We start from the raw sequence: 15,877 nt of genomic DNA on the forward strand, positions 1-15,877 counted from the left end.
TCTGAACATTTTGCTTTTATAACTCGATAGTGGTCCAATTCCATCCATAGAGACTTGAGTTGATTAGCATATTCTGTAACGGATCTGTTTCCCTGTTTGGTAGCCACAGTTTTCACCTTTACATCATAAATTTGAGCAGCATCCTTGGCCTTAGAATATGTTTGTTCTACTGCCTCCCAAATTTCCTTTGCTGATTTAAGGAACATACAGGTATCACTAATTTCTGGGACCATTGAATTCCACAGCCACGCCATGATCATGGAGTCTTCTTCATCCCATGACTTGAACTTGGGATCTGTTTCAGCAGGTGCACTATCAGTCAGGTGACTGGCCTTTCCTTTTCCTTTCAAGATGGTCCTAATGAGTTGAGACCATTTGAGATAATTCTTCCCATTTAACCGATAAGCAGAATGAACATTCTGCAATTCTCCAGCAGGCTGGGGTCTGTCCCCAGTTTCCAGACTAGGATTCACGATCTCATCCATGACTAGGTGCGATCAAGGTAGAGAAGGCTGCGCTGCAATGAAGGCTGCGACAAAGGTTAAAAGTAGCGCAGCAATGAAGGCTGCAACTTAGGGTTTACACGGTCAGAGGCTCCCAAGGATCAGGAGCTCTGATACCATATCAAATTTAGAAGAAATAATATTCTTGTATATTCTGTTATGAGGTCACTGGACCTATATTTATATACATCAGCCTGCAGGCTATTTTAGGAAATATGGACATCTAGTTCTAAGGAAACAAATCCTTGTGATTATGGGATTGATCCTAAATAAATAAACCTAGTAATTAGCAAGATACAGCTGTTACAGAATTACTACAAATATAAACCTTCCTAAAATACACAAAGACAATCTTTGTTTTGACAGTTAATATAAAAGTCCTCCTCTCAAACTCTCGCTCTATTGATTTAGACTACGCTCCTAACTCGTAATGTACGCTCTCGCTGTCCCATCGGATTTAGAAACGCTCTTTGAAAACAACAAAATTAATAAAATGCCTTTTTCATGTAAATATTATTTGCTTAAAATCGCTTGTCTCAAACTCTCGCTCTATTGACTTAGATTATGCTAATATTCCCTAACATACGCTCTCGCTGTCCCTTCGAGTTTAAAAACACTTTTTGAAAATAAATAAATATCTAATTAGTTCTAATTTGCTCTCGCTGTTCTTAAACCTAATGTCTAGTGTCTACTATTCGGTTAAATATCTCAAACTCTCGCTCTGTTGATTTCTAACCTTAGTCAGTTTTAAAAGCTCAAACTTCCGCTCTGTTGATTTTATAAACTTTAATACATTCAATTAGACACTAAAACCAAAAAAGGTGATTTTTAATAAAATATTATTTAGGCCAATTTATTTCGGATCCCTTTGGTTAGATTAATTTACATATCGATATCTAGGTAATTTAGTCAGACATACTTTTTAAATTAAACATGCATAGACGATTTAGATTTATAATTTCAGGCATATTCATTGGCATACGATTAAGATCATGCAATAGTCAAAATATAAATAAAAGCTATAAATAAGAAACCTGAATAATAAAAAGCTGAATTAATCTTTTGATCTTCAAGTACTTTGAACTTCCACCACATGTCGGTTGGATCGTTCTTCAAATATTATTCAACAGAAAGTAAACCAAGAAAAATAAAAGAACTTGGGTCTAACGTAAGGTTAGATCAGTTAAAAGTTCACAACAATTTTCGATGTAGAAATTGCTGTGAGAAAAATGAAGGAAATGACAAATGTTGAAATTAAAGTTGCTGAAAGAAATTATGAAAAATAAAGAAACTAGGACTGCACTTTTGCTGCTAAAATTCCGAACCGTTTAATGAAGCTTCAGTCTTCTTTTTATAGTCCCATGTAGTAACCGACTTTTCTCTTCACGTTTTTCCGTTCCACTTTCTTCTCCTAAAATATAGCTTCATTTGACTTGGAACGTAACACAAAAACAGGGGACGTGGAATTGAATTTCCTTGAACTAGTCAAGAGACGGACATATCTTTTGGGTAGAGGGGTGGAGACGGGCATCTCTACTTAATGACGTGGCCTCCTTCGCTTTGAAAGTGTGAGACGGGCGTCTCACTTGCTTGAGATGTGGGCTTCAGCCATTGGGCCCTGGAGACGGGCATCTCCCTCTTGCGTGAGGTGGGAGCTTCAACTCCTTTGTGGGCTGGGCTTAAACTTGTAATTTGCTCCACTTCTTCAATACCCCTCTTTTGCTATTTATACACCCCTTCATTTCTTTGGACTTTTGGACGATTTCATCTCGGTTTCTTTCCTTTTCTTAATCAATCTTCGAATAACCTAGTCAATCTGAAACAATGAAAATACCAGGATAATACTAAAATTAAAATAGAATAATTAAAATAAAATACTACCATTATTTATGATAATTAAGTCAAATATACTATATAAATTCGTGTTATCAGTACCGCGACACGTATTTGTTATCATCCAACATCTTCAGCAGTTGTTGCATCTCACTTCTATCTCCCTTAATCGCCTTATTATTGCGATACCAGATGCTATACATTTTCCTTATATTTGATACGTTGTCGGGTTCCTTCCGTTTCAATGTGGCAAGTATATTTTTCGGTTGGACAAGATTCTAGGACATATCATTTATATGTCTTCTCTTCCGGTTTGAGCCGACATACACTATGATGTCCTTGTAATTTTTCCCACATGTCATGGTTATGCAAACCTCAATAACAGTAAATATCCACTTCTTGCTAGCCACTATGTAACCACAGATTTTAAATGGACACTCGCATTTTCTAGTACCCGTGTCGTCTCTTTTAAACTTCCTTAGAGGAGAATGATATTTCCCGCTTCTTTCGCACAACATTGTTACGAAAGTGTTTCTTCTTGCCGTACCATTATTCGAGCTTCCTATTACCGCACCAAAACCAAGGTTAGTTGCATTTCTACGAATCCATCTGAACATGCTTTTGCGATCATCCAACTCTTGCTTGTATTTATAGTCACTGCCGACATCGACCGCCTTTACGACTACCTCTTCAACCTTCGGTGAAACATCGTCTGAAGAAATTAATTCTCTTGAGATATTATTGGGGGTGATCCCCTACCTATTCGTAACCAATAACAAAAATACCACAAAATTACAAGACTGCTATAAAAAAACAACAGAGACACCTTCCGTAGATGCACATCCGGAACGTGTTCATCTTCAACACATTCCGTAGATGTACCTACAGAAGCAAAATAACTTCTTTTTTTTTTTTGTAGAAAATTCATGCATTATGTGGGGAATGCAATGGATAAAGATGACTATTTAGCTTAAATTGAGTATTCTCTTGCTCCCTTTGATTTTTGTTGCACCAAAAAGTTGGAGCTTTGGAGTGGAAAATGATATTGATGAAGTATGGTTTTTTAGGATGGTGAGAGTGAGTGTTAAAAGATGAAGTGTGACAATAAGAGAGTGATCATGCTGGTTCAAACTATATCAGATGCTTCTGTAGGTACATCTACGGAATATTTTGGCGCTAAGCCAATTCGTAGACGTACCCACAGAACAATTTCAGAATTGAATTTATATGTAGTTTTTGCCAACTTACACTAATTTAAAATGTTTTCGTAGATACACCTATAGAAAAAATCAATTTTTTTAAAAAAAAATATACTTCCGAATATAAATCTACGAAAACAAAGAACATAATTAAAATTTCGTCAAATATCTAAAAAAAATCAAAAGAGTGTAATGAGATATTCTAAAAAATTTATAACAGCCACATGGCTAGTTTACCGAATAAACCTATATAATTCAATAGAAATCGGAAGAAAAAAATGATATAATTTTCCCAACCCTAGGGTACATGCGTCATTTCCTACCATTCCTTTCCTACCGGTCACAAATTAAAGAAAGTTAAGTAAATAATTAATCAGAAGTACCACTGTGAAGTTGGTAAAAAGTTACTTTCCCATATATACCCTTTTAAAGTAAAGTATTACCCATAACATCCGAGGAATGCTTATTGAGCATCAAACTAGTACAAAACTCATTTTCGTGTAAACTCACACTCACACTCACTCCACTATGAGTGAGAGAGCAAACGAAACATTACATTACAACAAAATTGTAGAAAAACCCTTTGTTCATACATAAACCCTAAAATTTCCATTCCCCAAAACCAGTGTACAAATCGTTAGCAACAATGGGTCACGTAGGATCAAGCAAAGACGGTAGCATCGCGGGTCTAGACATGAACGATTTACTCGACGACAACAACGACATGGAAATGGACATTGACCTAGACGAAGATACATCCGAAATCCTCAACGAGCTAGGCGATGACTTGGTGAAATACTTCTGCAGAAAAGCTTCGGTAATGTTCTTCAACGAGTACGGTTTGATCAGTCACCAGATCAACTCGTTTAACCAGTTCGTCACTAGTGGACTTCAGAATACGTTCAATTCCTTCGGAGATCTCACTGTTACTCCGGGGTTTGATCCTTCTAAGAAAGGTGATACCGAGCATTATCGTTACGCTAGGGTTAAGTTTGGTACTGTGACTCTCGATCGACCGAAGTTTTGGTGTAGTGAAAATAATACTCAGGAGTTGAAGATGCTTCCTAGACATGCGCGTCTTCAGAGGATGACTTATGCTTCCAAAATGAGAGTCAATGTTCAAGTTCAGGTTAGAAGGTTTTTCCGTCATTTTATTAGGTTTTCGTTTCGTCAATGTGGTTAACTGTTCATGAAAATTTAGGGTTCGTTATTTGCTGCTCATGTGTTTATTGACCAGAAATGATTATTTAATTGTGTTTTTGAAACGTGTTTAAAAATGTGGAAGATGAAATGCGAGAGACATAGAGATTAGCTAAACTGTGTGTTAATTATACAGGTGTATATTCCGAAGAAGGTTCGGAGTGATAAATTCAAGACTGGAAAAGAGGAATACATTGATCAAGAGGTTATCATGGATGAGAGCAGGGAAATAACTATTGGTAGACTGCCTGTTATGGTCAAGTCTGACTTGTGCTGGATGAGTGAAGCTGAAAAAGGTGATTGTGAATTTGACCATGGAGGCTATTTTCTGATCAAGGGTGCTGAGAAGGTTGGCTATATTCGTGATTTGCTTACATTACATACATATCTGTCTTGTTTGTTACAGTTTTTGTACATTTTAGGGTTAAATATGTTTTTGGTCCTATAAAATTCTAGATTGGTTAAGTTGAATCCCTGCATAAATGTAGGTCTGTAAATTTCTTCTCGGACTAAAAGCACTCTTCTAGTAGAAAGATCAAAATAGAGACTGAAGTTGAGTAAAATTTATCTAGGGAATAAACTTAAAAATTGTAATTTTATGGGCATTACAAACATATCTAACCTTAAATTTTAATGCAGTGCATAAATGTTGTATTTGTATTATTGTGTTTTATTGTATGTATATTATATCTTCACAATGTATTTCTATGCTGCTGTTTGTAAATTGCTTTTGTTGCAGATTTTTATTGCACAGGAGCAAATATTTTTGAAAAGGCTCTGGGTGACAACTGCTCCGTATTGGGCAGTTGCATACAAGTCACAGATGAAGAGAAATAGGATGGTTGTTAAATTAGTGGAAAATTCCATTGTTGAAGGAATCAAAAGCGGGGATAAGTTGCTCACCGTATATTTTCTGTCTGTCGAGGTTCCTGTATGGATACTGTTTTTTGCTCTTGGGGTCACTTCTGATAAAGAGGTTGTTGATCTCATCGATTATGGATTGGGAGATGGAAGAATTGAAAACCTTCTCATTGCATCCATACGTGAGGCAGATGAGAAGTGTGGCGCATTCCGTAGGGGAAAGAATGCCATTCTTTTCCTAGAGGAACATATTAAAGGTGTCAAGTTTCCACCATCAGAATCTATTGACGAGTGCCTTGACATGTATGTCTTTCCTAACATTAAAGGATTGAAAAGGAAGGCACGGTATCTGGCATACATGGTGAAGGTTCTTTTACTGGCGTATAATGGCCGCCGAAAAACTGATAATAGGGATGATTTTCGAAATAAGAGGCTTGAGTTGGCTGGTGAGCTACTCGAACGTGAGATTAGAGTGCACTTTGCACACGCTCGGAAGCGACTGGCGAAGGTTCTGCAGAGAGACCTTTATGGAGATCGAGATGTTCGTCAAGTTGAGCACTATCTTGATGCTTCCATTATTACAAATGGTCTTCAAAGAGCATTTTCTACTGGAGCGTGGACACATCCTTTTAAAAGGATGGAAAGGATTTCTGGTGTGGTTGCTACGCTTGGCCGAACCAATCCCTTACAAACCATGGCTGAATTAAGAAGAACAAGGCAACAAGTGCAGTACACAGGAAAGGTTGGGGATGCTAGATACCCGTAAGTAATTTTTAACTGTCTATTTTAGTCTTTCTGTAGTTTGTGAGGTGGGGGAACTGTATCAACTTTAGTCTTTCTGTATTTTTTTGAGGTGTGTGAAGTGTGTCAATGGAATTGTTTCATCCTAGATGGCTTATGGTTAAATATCAGCATTACACTGAATCGTATAACTACTAATTTGTCAGCAACATAAACATGCCAAAGCCCCTTGGAATATTGCCATCAACAAGAAAACCAATACTAAATCAAACTACCTGACTGTCTGGTCTTTATAACTCCTGGTTCATTGATTAATACTTTATAGCGCTGCCTGTGTTGACTAGATTCCGTGTTTTTATGGTGACTATCTTGGCCTCTTCCATTTCATTTTCAGTATCAGCTTCTGTAGAATGCCTTTTTGAGGGGAGGGGACGTATATGTAATATTAGTAAGTTGTGTTGTGATTTAAATGGTTGGTTAAGAAGTCGTGTTGAAATCTGTAATCTCTTCTTTAGTCATCACTGGCATGAGTATAACTTTATTAGTATCAACTTTCCAACCGGGATTGATCTGTTCTCTGGCATTGTCATAGTAGCTTTAACTGTGTACTTGTTCTCTAGTTGAGTGATCAATGTGTGTAATATAATGAATATTTGATTTCTCTTCAAGTTTATAGTTCAAAACTTCAAATATGCTGTTTATATATGTTTGAACTATTGCTTTGTTTATTATAAAAATTTAAATGCTTTCATTACTTTAATGGAAGTTTTTGATTGCAGGCATCCTTCTCACTGGGGTAAGGTTTGTTTCCTCTCTACTCCTGATGGTGAAAATTGTGGACTTGTAAAAAATTTGTCTGTCACAGGAGTAGTAAGTACCAATGTAACTGAATCTATACTTCCTCACCTGTTTGATTGTGGGATGGAAGAACTTGTTGATGATACTACCACTGTTCTTGGAAAAAAAGACAAAGTCTTCCTAAATGGGGAATGGGTTGGAGTTTGTTCGAATTCCGCATCATTTGTGTCAGAGCTACGAAATCGAAGACGGAGAAAAGAGTTGCCTCCTCAGGTTCACTTCTATTCTCTCATTCTAAGTTGATTGTGCATATCTTCATTTTTCATATTTTATAGTACTTATTTTTCATTTAAGTCTTGGAGAGAACTCATATACGGTGGAAAAAGGTTGGTGTCATATGCTATTAATTTGAGGCTTAGTAGCTTAACATAAATCATTTATCCTTGCAGAGAAGATGATACATTAATTAACAAATAACATAGTTATGTATTTAAACATTTGGAATCTCGGTCTTTATTGGATATTAATTTTGCAGCTTGGTTTATTTCTAACATATGATTAAACGGTCAGCATGATTATATTATTTGTTTGAACTTTTCCTTCCTACGGTTAATATGCAACAAGTGCATCCACAATTTGAAAACAACTCACACAATACTAATACTGAGTATGTACTGGAGTAGAGGAGTGGATCCTGTTGATTTTGTCAGAAGCTTCCAAATTCCAATACCACTCTTTTCACATTTCTTCTTCCCGTGTTTTGTTTCCAATTCGGTTGACTTTGTAAGCTGTCTACTGTATCACTGTTTCCCTAATATTGTCCCTGGTTCATATATAAAATAATGTTGTAGTAATTGCAAAATTTGTGATTTGTTTCTATTGAGCCTAGTGCTAACTATTTCTATTTAGGTTGAAATCAAAAGAGATCAAATTCAAGAAGAAGTGCGCATATTAACTGATGCAGGAAGGATTCTCCGTCCACTCTTGGTTGTTAGTAATCTCCTCAAGATTAAAGAATCTAAGTCGGAGCATAAATCTTTCCAGTCCCTGTTGGATAATGGCATAATTGAGCTGATTGGTCCCGAAGAAGAAGAGGACTTCAAGACTGCTTGGGGTGTTCAATATTTATTTGGCAAAGAAGGAAAATCTTCTGTGAAGTACACTCACTGTGAGCTTGATATGTCGTTCTTATTGGGTCTAAGCTGTTCAATGGTTCCGTTTGCTAATCATGACCATGCTAGGAGAGTGTTGTACCAATCCCAAAAACATTCCTCGCAGGCTATTGGCTTTTCTACGACAAACCCAAATATAAGAGTCGATGCTTTGTCTCACCAGTTATTCTATCCTCAAAGACCACTATTTCGGACAATGGCTTCTGATTGTCTTGGAAAACCGGGATATCTAGGTCCAAGTAAAGTTCTTCCAAAGTCTGAATTCTATAATGGGCAGAATGCAATTGTAGCTGTTAATGTACATCTCGGTTATAATCAAGAAGATTCATTGGTGATGAACCGTGCTTCTTTGCAGCGTGGTATGTTCAGATCTGAGCACATCAGGAGTTACAAAGCTGAGATTGAAAATAAGGAATCTTCAGATAAGAGAAAAAAACCTGAAGACATAGTGAATTTTGGAAAGATACAGAGTAAAATCGGTCGAGTTGATAGCCTTGATGATGATGGCTTTCCATTTGTTGGTGCGAATTTGCAGAGCGGTGATATTATTATTGGGCGATGTGCTGATGCAGGGACTGACCACAGTATAAAGTTAAAACACACTGAAAGGGGTTATGTTCAAAAGGTTGTACTGTCCTCAAATGATGAGGGGAAGAATTTCGCTACTGTTTCGTTAAGACAGGTAACTTGTGAATCCAAAAACTGCTTGAATGATGGCCTTGTGGATGAATTTTAAGGGTTGCTGGATGCATAAGTGCAAGTTGAGATAGACATGCAAATAAATAAGTTTGTACATCTGAACATGAATGTTTTTTTTGTGTTCAACAACTGAAATCTTTTCTTTTACCGCAAAGTTGTATTTGTCACTAAGAAAAAATGTTTTTTATAATATTTGCAGGTTCGAAGTCCGGTTCTTGGAGATAAGTTCTCTAGTATGCATGGACAAAAGGGTGTTTTAGGATTTCTGGAGTCTCAAGAGAATTTTCCTTTCACAAAACAAGGTATTGTTCCTGATATTGTCATCAATCCGCATGCATTTCCCTCACGACAAACTCCTGGGCAACTCCTAGAGGCTGCTTTAGGAAAGGGTATCGCTTGTGTTGGTTCATTGAAAAATGCTACCCCTTTCTCCACTCCGTCTGTTGAAGCCATTACTGACCAGCTTCACAGGTAATGTTTCATCATGACTTTATTTACTTTAGTTGCGCTTTAGGTTTACTTGTGTTTCAATTTTTGCTCTTGTTTACTGTATGACTGATATTTCTTATTTACCAATAATGTCTTCATGGTTGTAGATCCTTTTCTTGCATTTGCTCCAGGCTCACATCAAATTTATCGTTCCAAAGTTTCACTTTTAAGTTGTCATGTTTTTCTGTTGCACTGAACCCTATTTTATGTTCTGTATCTGACAGAGCTGGCTTTTCAAGATGGGGAAACGAAAGAGTATACAATGGGAGGACTGGTGAGATGGTTCAATCACTAATATTTATGGGCCCAACATTTTACCAGCGACTACACCACATGTCTGAGGACAAAGTGAAGTTCAGGAACACCGGCCCAGTTCACCCGCTAACCCGACAGCCCGTTGCTGACAGGAAGCGATTTGGAGGTATCAAGTTTGGTGAAATGGAGCGTGATTGCCTGATCGCCCATGGTGCGTCTTCTAACTTGTATGAACGTCTCTTCACCCTGAGTGATTCGTCTCAGATACACATTTGTAGCAAATGCAAAAATGTTGCAAATGTGATCTTGCGGCCGGTATCTGGTGGGCGGAAAATACGAGGTCCCTATTGCCGATTCTGTGAATCAGCCGATGACATTGTGGTGGCCAGTGTTCCATATGGAGCAAAGTTACTGTCCCAGGAGCTGTTCAGCATGGGCATTAACCTCAAGTTTGACACCGAGATTTGCTAGATAACTACTATTTAACATGTCGCCTATCTTTTGAACTTGGTTTGTTAGACAACTACTATTTAACTTGACGCGTATCTAATGCTTGCCCTAGACTAGTCTTTTGAACTTGGTGTACATATCAGTTTGGTTCCTGGATGCTTCCTGGATATATCAGTTAGGAGCATTTCATGACAAGCATCTTGATTTTCTTGAGTGCCTTGCATTTCTTTTTGTTTGAACTTCAAAAATGAATGTTCATATCTGGAAGTTCTTCGCCCGAAAGTTCACAAATGATGAGCGGGTGGTTAGTTGTGATTACCACAAATTTTTTCTTGTTTTAAATTTATTATCTATTACTTCATTATAATATATGTTAAAGCTACTTTCATGACACTTGTTATAATTTTCCATGTCATAGTTCTTCTGCATCTCTAAAATTTCACCCATTGTTTTTCAAAGTCCCTATAGCACCCCACAATCATTTTTCCCATGCGTTGCAACTATCGTTTACCATATAATACATACCCTCAATTTGATTAATACCTTTTAAATTTTTATAATTCCATTGATTAATGTGTGTTTTCCAGTGATCAATGTCTGATGAATATTTGTTAAGACATCTTCATAACTTACTAAAAGATATAGATCAGAGAATATCAGAAAATTTAACATTATAAAATGGTAAACCAAACCCAATTTTTTTGCAATGTTATTTTTAAACTGAAGTCACTTTTAATTGGTCTATAAATTTGACCAATTATATAAATACGTTTACAACTATATCATAATTCATAAGAATACGGATAAGTTGAAATGGTTATGCGTTTAAAATTATTTCATTTGTGAATAATGGTAACCATTTAAAATTATTTCATTTGTGAATAATACAGTGAATTTTCCTACGTGAATATCATTTGTCTTTACCTTCACCATAAACCACTTCATTTTGCATGCATACTAATTATATTTAAAATTGAAATTAAAATTATAAAGAGTATTATTCATAAAAATTTGCAAATTATTAGCAAGTATAGTTGTTTATATTATCAGCAGTAGTCAATAAATAATAAACAGTAGTCAATTTTCTCCCCTTTCTTTAATCGTAACTTACAATGCTTTATTCAGTGTTTTCTCTATTTGTCAGATTTAATCTATTTGAAACTAGAAATATAGAATCTCTCCAGCTCTTGAATAGGAACAGCATAGGGAGAGTTCCAATCAGCATCAAAAATTTCCCTAAGTTGAGATACAATGGCAGTATTGTATGTCCCAAAGCTAACACCTGCGGTTGTATAGAAATAGTCCCATACAAGGTTGCTTGTCCCAATGTGTGCCCTTACATTGCTAACTACATATTTTCCATGATTCACTCTTGTAAAATCAGGGTATATGTTTCCTGTACTACTTCCATTCTGAAATGCAGGTCCAGTCTTGTTGAAACCCGGTACCACGTAATATTTGATCTCAACTTTACCAGAACATTTGTTGTATTTTGAAGAAGAGCATAGAGTGTTGGTGTAGTGTAGATACTTCAAGTAATCATCAGTGCTATTGATGAAGTGTGCCCAATACGCCACCAATATCTTTACCGTTGAATGTTTGGAAAACACAACCTGTTTGTTCGATTGAAAAATCGTAAAGAAACGTCGCGCTGGATAAGCATAAATTTTTATGCAATGTCTAGTTACCTCTGATATTGCAGACGATAGTGATGACCAGTAAACCGTTTGGTCTGTATATTGTGATTGGCCTAGCCAGTCCATGGTATTGATTCTAACCGTCTCTCTTGTTCCAACGGATTTAATTGTATCAATCCATGCCTGTTCATCACTCTGATAACTGCCAAATGATAGCTGCAAAACACCAACAATACTAAGATGAAAGATCCAAGAAAACTCACTTACGATGCCTAGACTTTTTAATGCATCTTACATAACAGATAATAAACATTACCTCTGGGGGAGCAAAGGAGAGATAGTTGACTTGGGGAAGTTTTGTTGAATAATTACTACCAGGAGTTTGAGTCGAGGCTTCAAACATATAAGGGTCGGCCAAAAGAGGATACCCTGATACATGATGAGTCTCCACATATCGAGGAAGAGGCGACCTGTGACACATAGTTAGATATGGTCATAAGCATCATAGTTTTATATCGAAGATCTGTCCGGTGTTCAACTAGTAGCAATCTCTTGAAGAGAAGCCAAACAAACTTATATATATCATAAGATTTGGATCTTAAACTTACTTGCACCTCTCTCTAGGTTTGATGAAATGTGACCAACAAGGAACCTTTCTTTCAACTTGCCATTGTTGATCCATCACTGTTTTCGTGTAAGCTGAAGAATTGAGAGATGCTAGTTTCCATAAATTGTTAAAGTAAACTTCAACCTTTTTAGCTATTCCATGACAACCAGTAAGATAAATTCCAACTTCCTTGACCTAAAGCAAACAAGTAATCAATAACGAGACAAGTATCAACGGATGAACACATAGTAAATTAGACCAGAAACTTATAAAAACAACTTATAACATGTTCAGAGTAATAATACATCATATAGATAAATAATCCGTAAAACAAACGTAACATAACATATAGCGCGATATGTAATCAAACTACCTGTGTTAGAGATTTCCAATCATTGTTTGCAGATCCAATATACACATCCCTATTATCAGATATCCAAACTTTGGCATGGACAATGCCAGAGCCCCACCAATCCTTCACTAGCAAAGTCACATTCTTAACATTTGGCCTTCCAAAAGCAAGATTGGATGGTTCTAAGTTAAATGTTGGATAAATCCCAGAATGAGACAGTAACCTAAATGAAACATACAACAAGAAATTAATGTATTCAGTGCCCACTATTCAATTCAAGTTCAGTAGTAACAAGTAAACATCAGTTAAACTAAGCAAAATTGAAACATACCTAATACTAACATTACGGTCTGCAGCATCATCCAATGCCTGATAAACTGCAGCACCTTGAGGAGCCCCAAATTCGCGCATCTGTTCTCGAGTGTAACCATAATCACCCGTGCGAGGATCGTCCGGTGAAGCTAATAATTGCCAATACTGAGCAATTACGTCGAGTCTACTAGTCGAGTTCGCAGCCAGCCACCGGAGCACATCTCCTATAATATGTCATACAAAATTTACTACAACTATTACTACGTACCATCAACTAATTACTAACAATAAAAAACGTACCGGTGGAGAGGACTCCGGGAACGTGGGAGAGATGAGGCATATCCGTAGGAATGGATTGGACCAGCCATGCTTTACAAGATGAGTTAGACTCACAAAGTTTGTTTAAAGTGAATAATGTTAAGAGAACAATTATCACAGTGAATCTCATGATTGATAAATGATAATTCTATAGTTTAGATTATTATGATAAGGCTAAAAATCAAATACATGATGATATAAGGCAAGTACTATTCTATTTGGCTTTAGTTCCATGAATGTGAAACTATACTAAATTTGGATCTCCAACTTTTGGAATCTACAGCTGGAAATATCCGTCATGCTTGGATCTAGTGCAGTCCACATACACTCCCAAAACAACAATTTATTTTACTTTTGGTAAAAACCTAAAACAATATTTTAATATACTCATATAAATAAATTGTGAGTATATTAAATGTGGTTCAATTAAATGTATACGGTCATTCAAGGTGATTTTATTCTAAATTATTATGTTTGGCCTTCCATAAAAATAAATCAATTTCGTTGGACTTGGTAGGAGAATTACAGTACTTGATGATAAAATTGACATTCAAATCATATTAGACGGACTAGTGGATCGAATATTGGTGGCAAAAAAAAAAAAAAAATCAATTAAATCATGTACGCACTTTTACATTAAAATCTAAGTTGAATTAATTTTCAGTGTTTTCTCAAAGCATTGTATCTTTGGATTTCATGTGGTGTGAATACAATAGATAATACCCGTCTGGTAAGGTTGAGTATAAGAGGGCTTTGGGTGTTGATATGTAAGAAGTGAATAAATTTACTCTATATGTCTTTTTATATTTATAAATGTTGTTGTCTATTAGAGGAGTTGACACCAGTTCGAATGCCTACAAACTCGGTTACAAACCTATGGGCTTTGACTCATTAGTGAAACAACTAGGGTGAGTCATCTCTTTAATGCAGCAGTTTGGGTCGGTCTCTAGCACCAAAGATTACATCAGTTAATGACTGAGAGAATTCAACACAAATGAGGTAGAGGCGAGCTTGTTCACATGCTTGCCATGTAATCCTGCCCCATTATGTCATTTAAAAGTTGGAGAGTAGGTGACCGAGTGTTTTTCCTTTTAATGGGCTTGTTTTATAATAGTTAGGATTGACCAAAAATATTTCAGTCCACAGTCCTTCAAACACAAGGTCGGTAATGGCGAAGTGATTAAGCGAAGACATTTCAACCTATAGTTCCTCAAACATAATGTCTGTAAGGGTAATCTAGTTAGGAGCTTGTTTGATGACGATGACTAACATGTGATTGTCACATGTACTTGGATTTGATTCGTGAGCTTTGTGGTGTTTCAAAAGGAGCTTATGGCATCTTGACGTGGGTTAATAATTAAACTTTGAGGTTAATGGTGCAATAAATATAGTGAAATGATTAAAAATTCCTTGGGAATGACACAATTATTTGGTTCGTTTGTTTGTATACACACTTGCTATTAGGACATGTTTCGTTCAGGAACCATACATGGATGTGGTTGAAGAACTAATGATCTTGAAACTGTAGTGTTTATCTATGTCACGATAGTGTGGGATAAACCTGCATGGTTACACTCTAATATTCAAGTTAGTTCAAGATTCAATATGAGTTTAGTGAAAAGTAGAGATCATAGAATGTACCTTACCTTGCTTTTTTCATGTGAAATGATTTTATACCTTGGGTCAAGTGCAAAGGGATTTGAGATGAATTAGACTTTAGTCACTTTGGCCTTTCGCCGACTCATAACAGTTTCACCCAATACTTGTCTGAGAGCTGAAGGAGTCGGGTAAAGCCTTAAGTGATGTTAGTCGGTCTCCAAGATGTTGTCTAGTGCAAGCCATACCTGAAACATTTGGAATCATATCAAAAAGTAGTGGGGAACAAACGCATTAAATACAATCTCTTCATTGAAAAATTTCATATCCTTCTTCTAACACGCGTGGTGGCGTGACTAAATAGGATAGGGCGTGGTTTATAGTGCACTCGAGTTTGCGTGTTTTTCCCAAGGAGGAATCTAGCCCTTAATCTCTTAACCCCTTCCCTTAACTGATCTTAATCATTCCCCTGCCTTCGTCTGTAAGTAGGAGGATTTAAGCGTTTTATTTTTTTGTAATCCTTGTTAGAACAGTTGCAGTTCTTCAATAAAATACTCTGCTTCCTCAATTTCACGCCTCACGTACCTCCATGAACTCATGCTTTTTCTCCAGCATTTCATGTTATCTAGTCAGGATCAATGATAGTTATGTTAACCTAGTGAATAATTCTGATAGTGATACTTCTTCTATTTCGAGAATGAGTATATCCCCTGATTCACATCTCCTGCCTATTGATCATGATCATCTAGAACCAGATATCACATCCTTATTTAATGATTATGATTCAAAAAGGGTTTATAGGGACCCCTAGAAGAAGAGGTTTCTTTATCCAAATCATTAAAAGCCCTTTTATCA

General features: G+C 36.4%; 2 protein-coding genes across 2 annotated transcripts; one reads left to right on the top strand and one right to left on the bottom strand.

Annotated features, from left to right (window-relative positions):
* The first annotated feature begins 4,002 nt into the window (after positions 1-4,002).
* On the top strand, positions 4,003-10,326 carry LOC131660690 (DNA-directed RNA polymerases IV and V subunit 2-like). Its single transcript, XM_058929982.1, has 7 exons — positions 4,003-4,664; positions 4,872-5,084; positions 5,475-6,358; positions 7,117-7,408; positions 8,045-8,989; positions 9,206-9,477; positions 9,720-10,326. Exons 1-7 carry the CDS (start codon positions 4,182-4,184, stop codon positions 10,219-10,221), a joined length of 3,591 nt encoding a protein of 1,196 aa, XP_058785965.1. The 5' UTR covers positions 4,003-4,181; the 3' UTR covers positions 10,222-10,326.
* Positions 10,327-11,229: 903 nt separating this feature from the next.
* On the bottom strand, positions 11,230-13,688 carry LOC131655182 (uncharacterized). Its single transcript, XM_058925080.1, has 7 exons — positions 13,409-13,688; positions 13,128-13,332; positions 12,818-13,019; positions 12,446-12,639; positions 12,154-12,307; positions 11,889-12,053; positions 11,230-11,813 (listed from the first exon to the last, which is right to left on the bottom strand). Exons 1-7 carry the CDS (start codon positions 13,554-13,556, stop codon positions 11,352-11,354), a joined length of 1,530 nt encoding a protein of 509 aa, XP_058781063.1. The 5' UTR covers positions 13,557-13,688; the 3' UTR covers positions 11,230-11,351.
* Positions 13,689-15,877: the final 2,189 nt, after the last annotated feature.

The sequence above is a fragment of the Vicia villosa genome, linkage group LG3 (assembly GCF_029867415.1).
Source record: "Vicia villosa cultivar HV-30 ecotype Madison, WI linkage group LG3, Vvil1.0, whole genome shotgun sequence".
NCBI lineage: Eukaryota > Viridiplantae > Streptophyta > Magnoliopsida > Fabales > Fabaceae > Vicia > Vicia villosa.

Coding starts and splice junctions, on each gene's coding strand:
- LOC131660690 (XM_058929982.1), top strand. CDS start 4,182: ATGGGTCACGTAGGATCAAGCAAAGACGGTAGCATCGCGGGTCTAGAC. Junction 5,085..5,474: donor TGATCAAGGGTGCTGAGAAG/GTTGGCTATATT, acceptor CTTTTGTTGCAG/ATTTTTATTGCACAGGAGCA. Junction 6,359..7,116: donor GTTGGGGATGCTAGATACCC/GTAAGTAATTTT, acceptor TTTTGATTGCAG/GCATCCTTCTCACTGGGGTA.
- LOC131655182 (XM_058925080.1), bottom strand. CDS start 13,556: ATGAGATTCACTGTGATAATTGTTCTCTTAACATTATTCACTTTAAAC. Junction 13,333..13,408: donor TCCCGGAGTCCTCTCCACCG/GTACGTTTTTTA, acceptor GACATATTATAG/GAGATGTGCTCCGGTGGCTG. Junction 12,308..12,445: donor AAACCTAGAGAGAGGTGCAA/GTAAGTTTAAGA, acceptor TATGTGTCACAG/GTCGCCTCTTCCTCGATATG.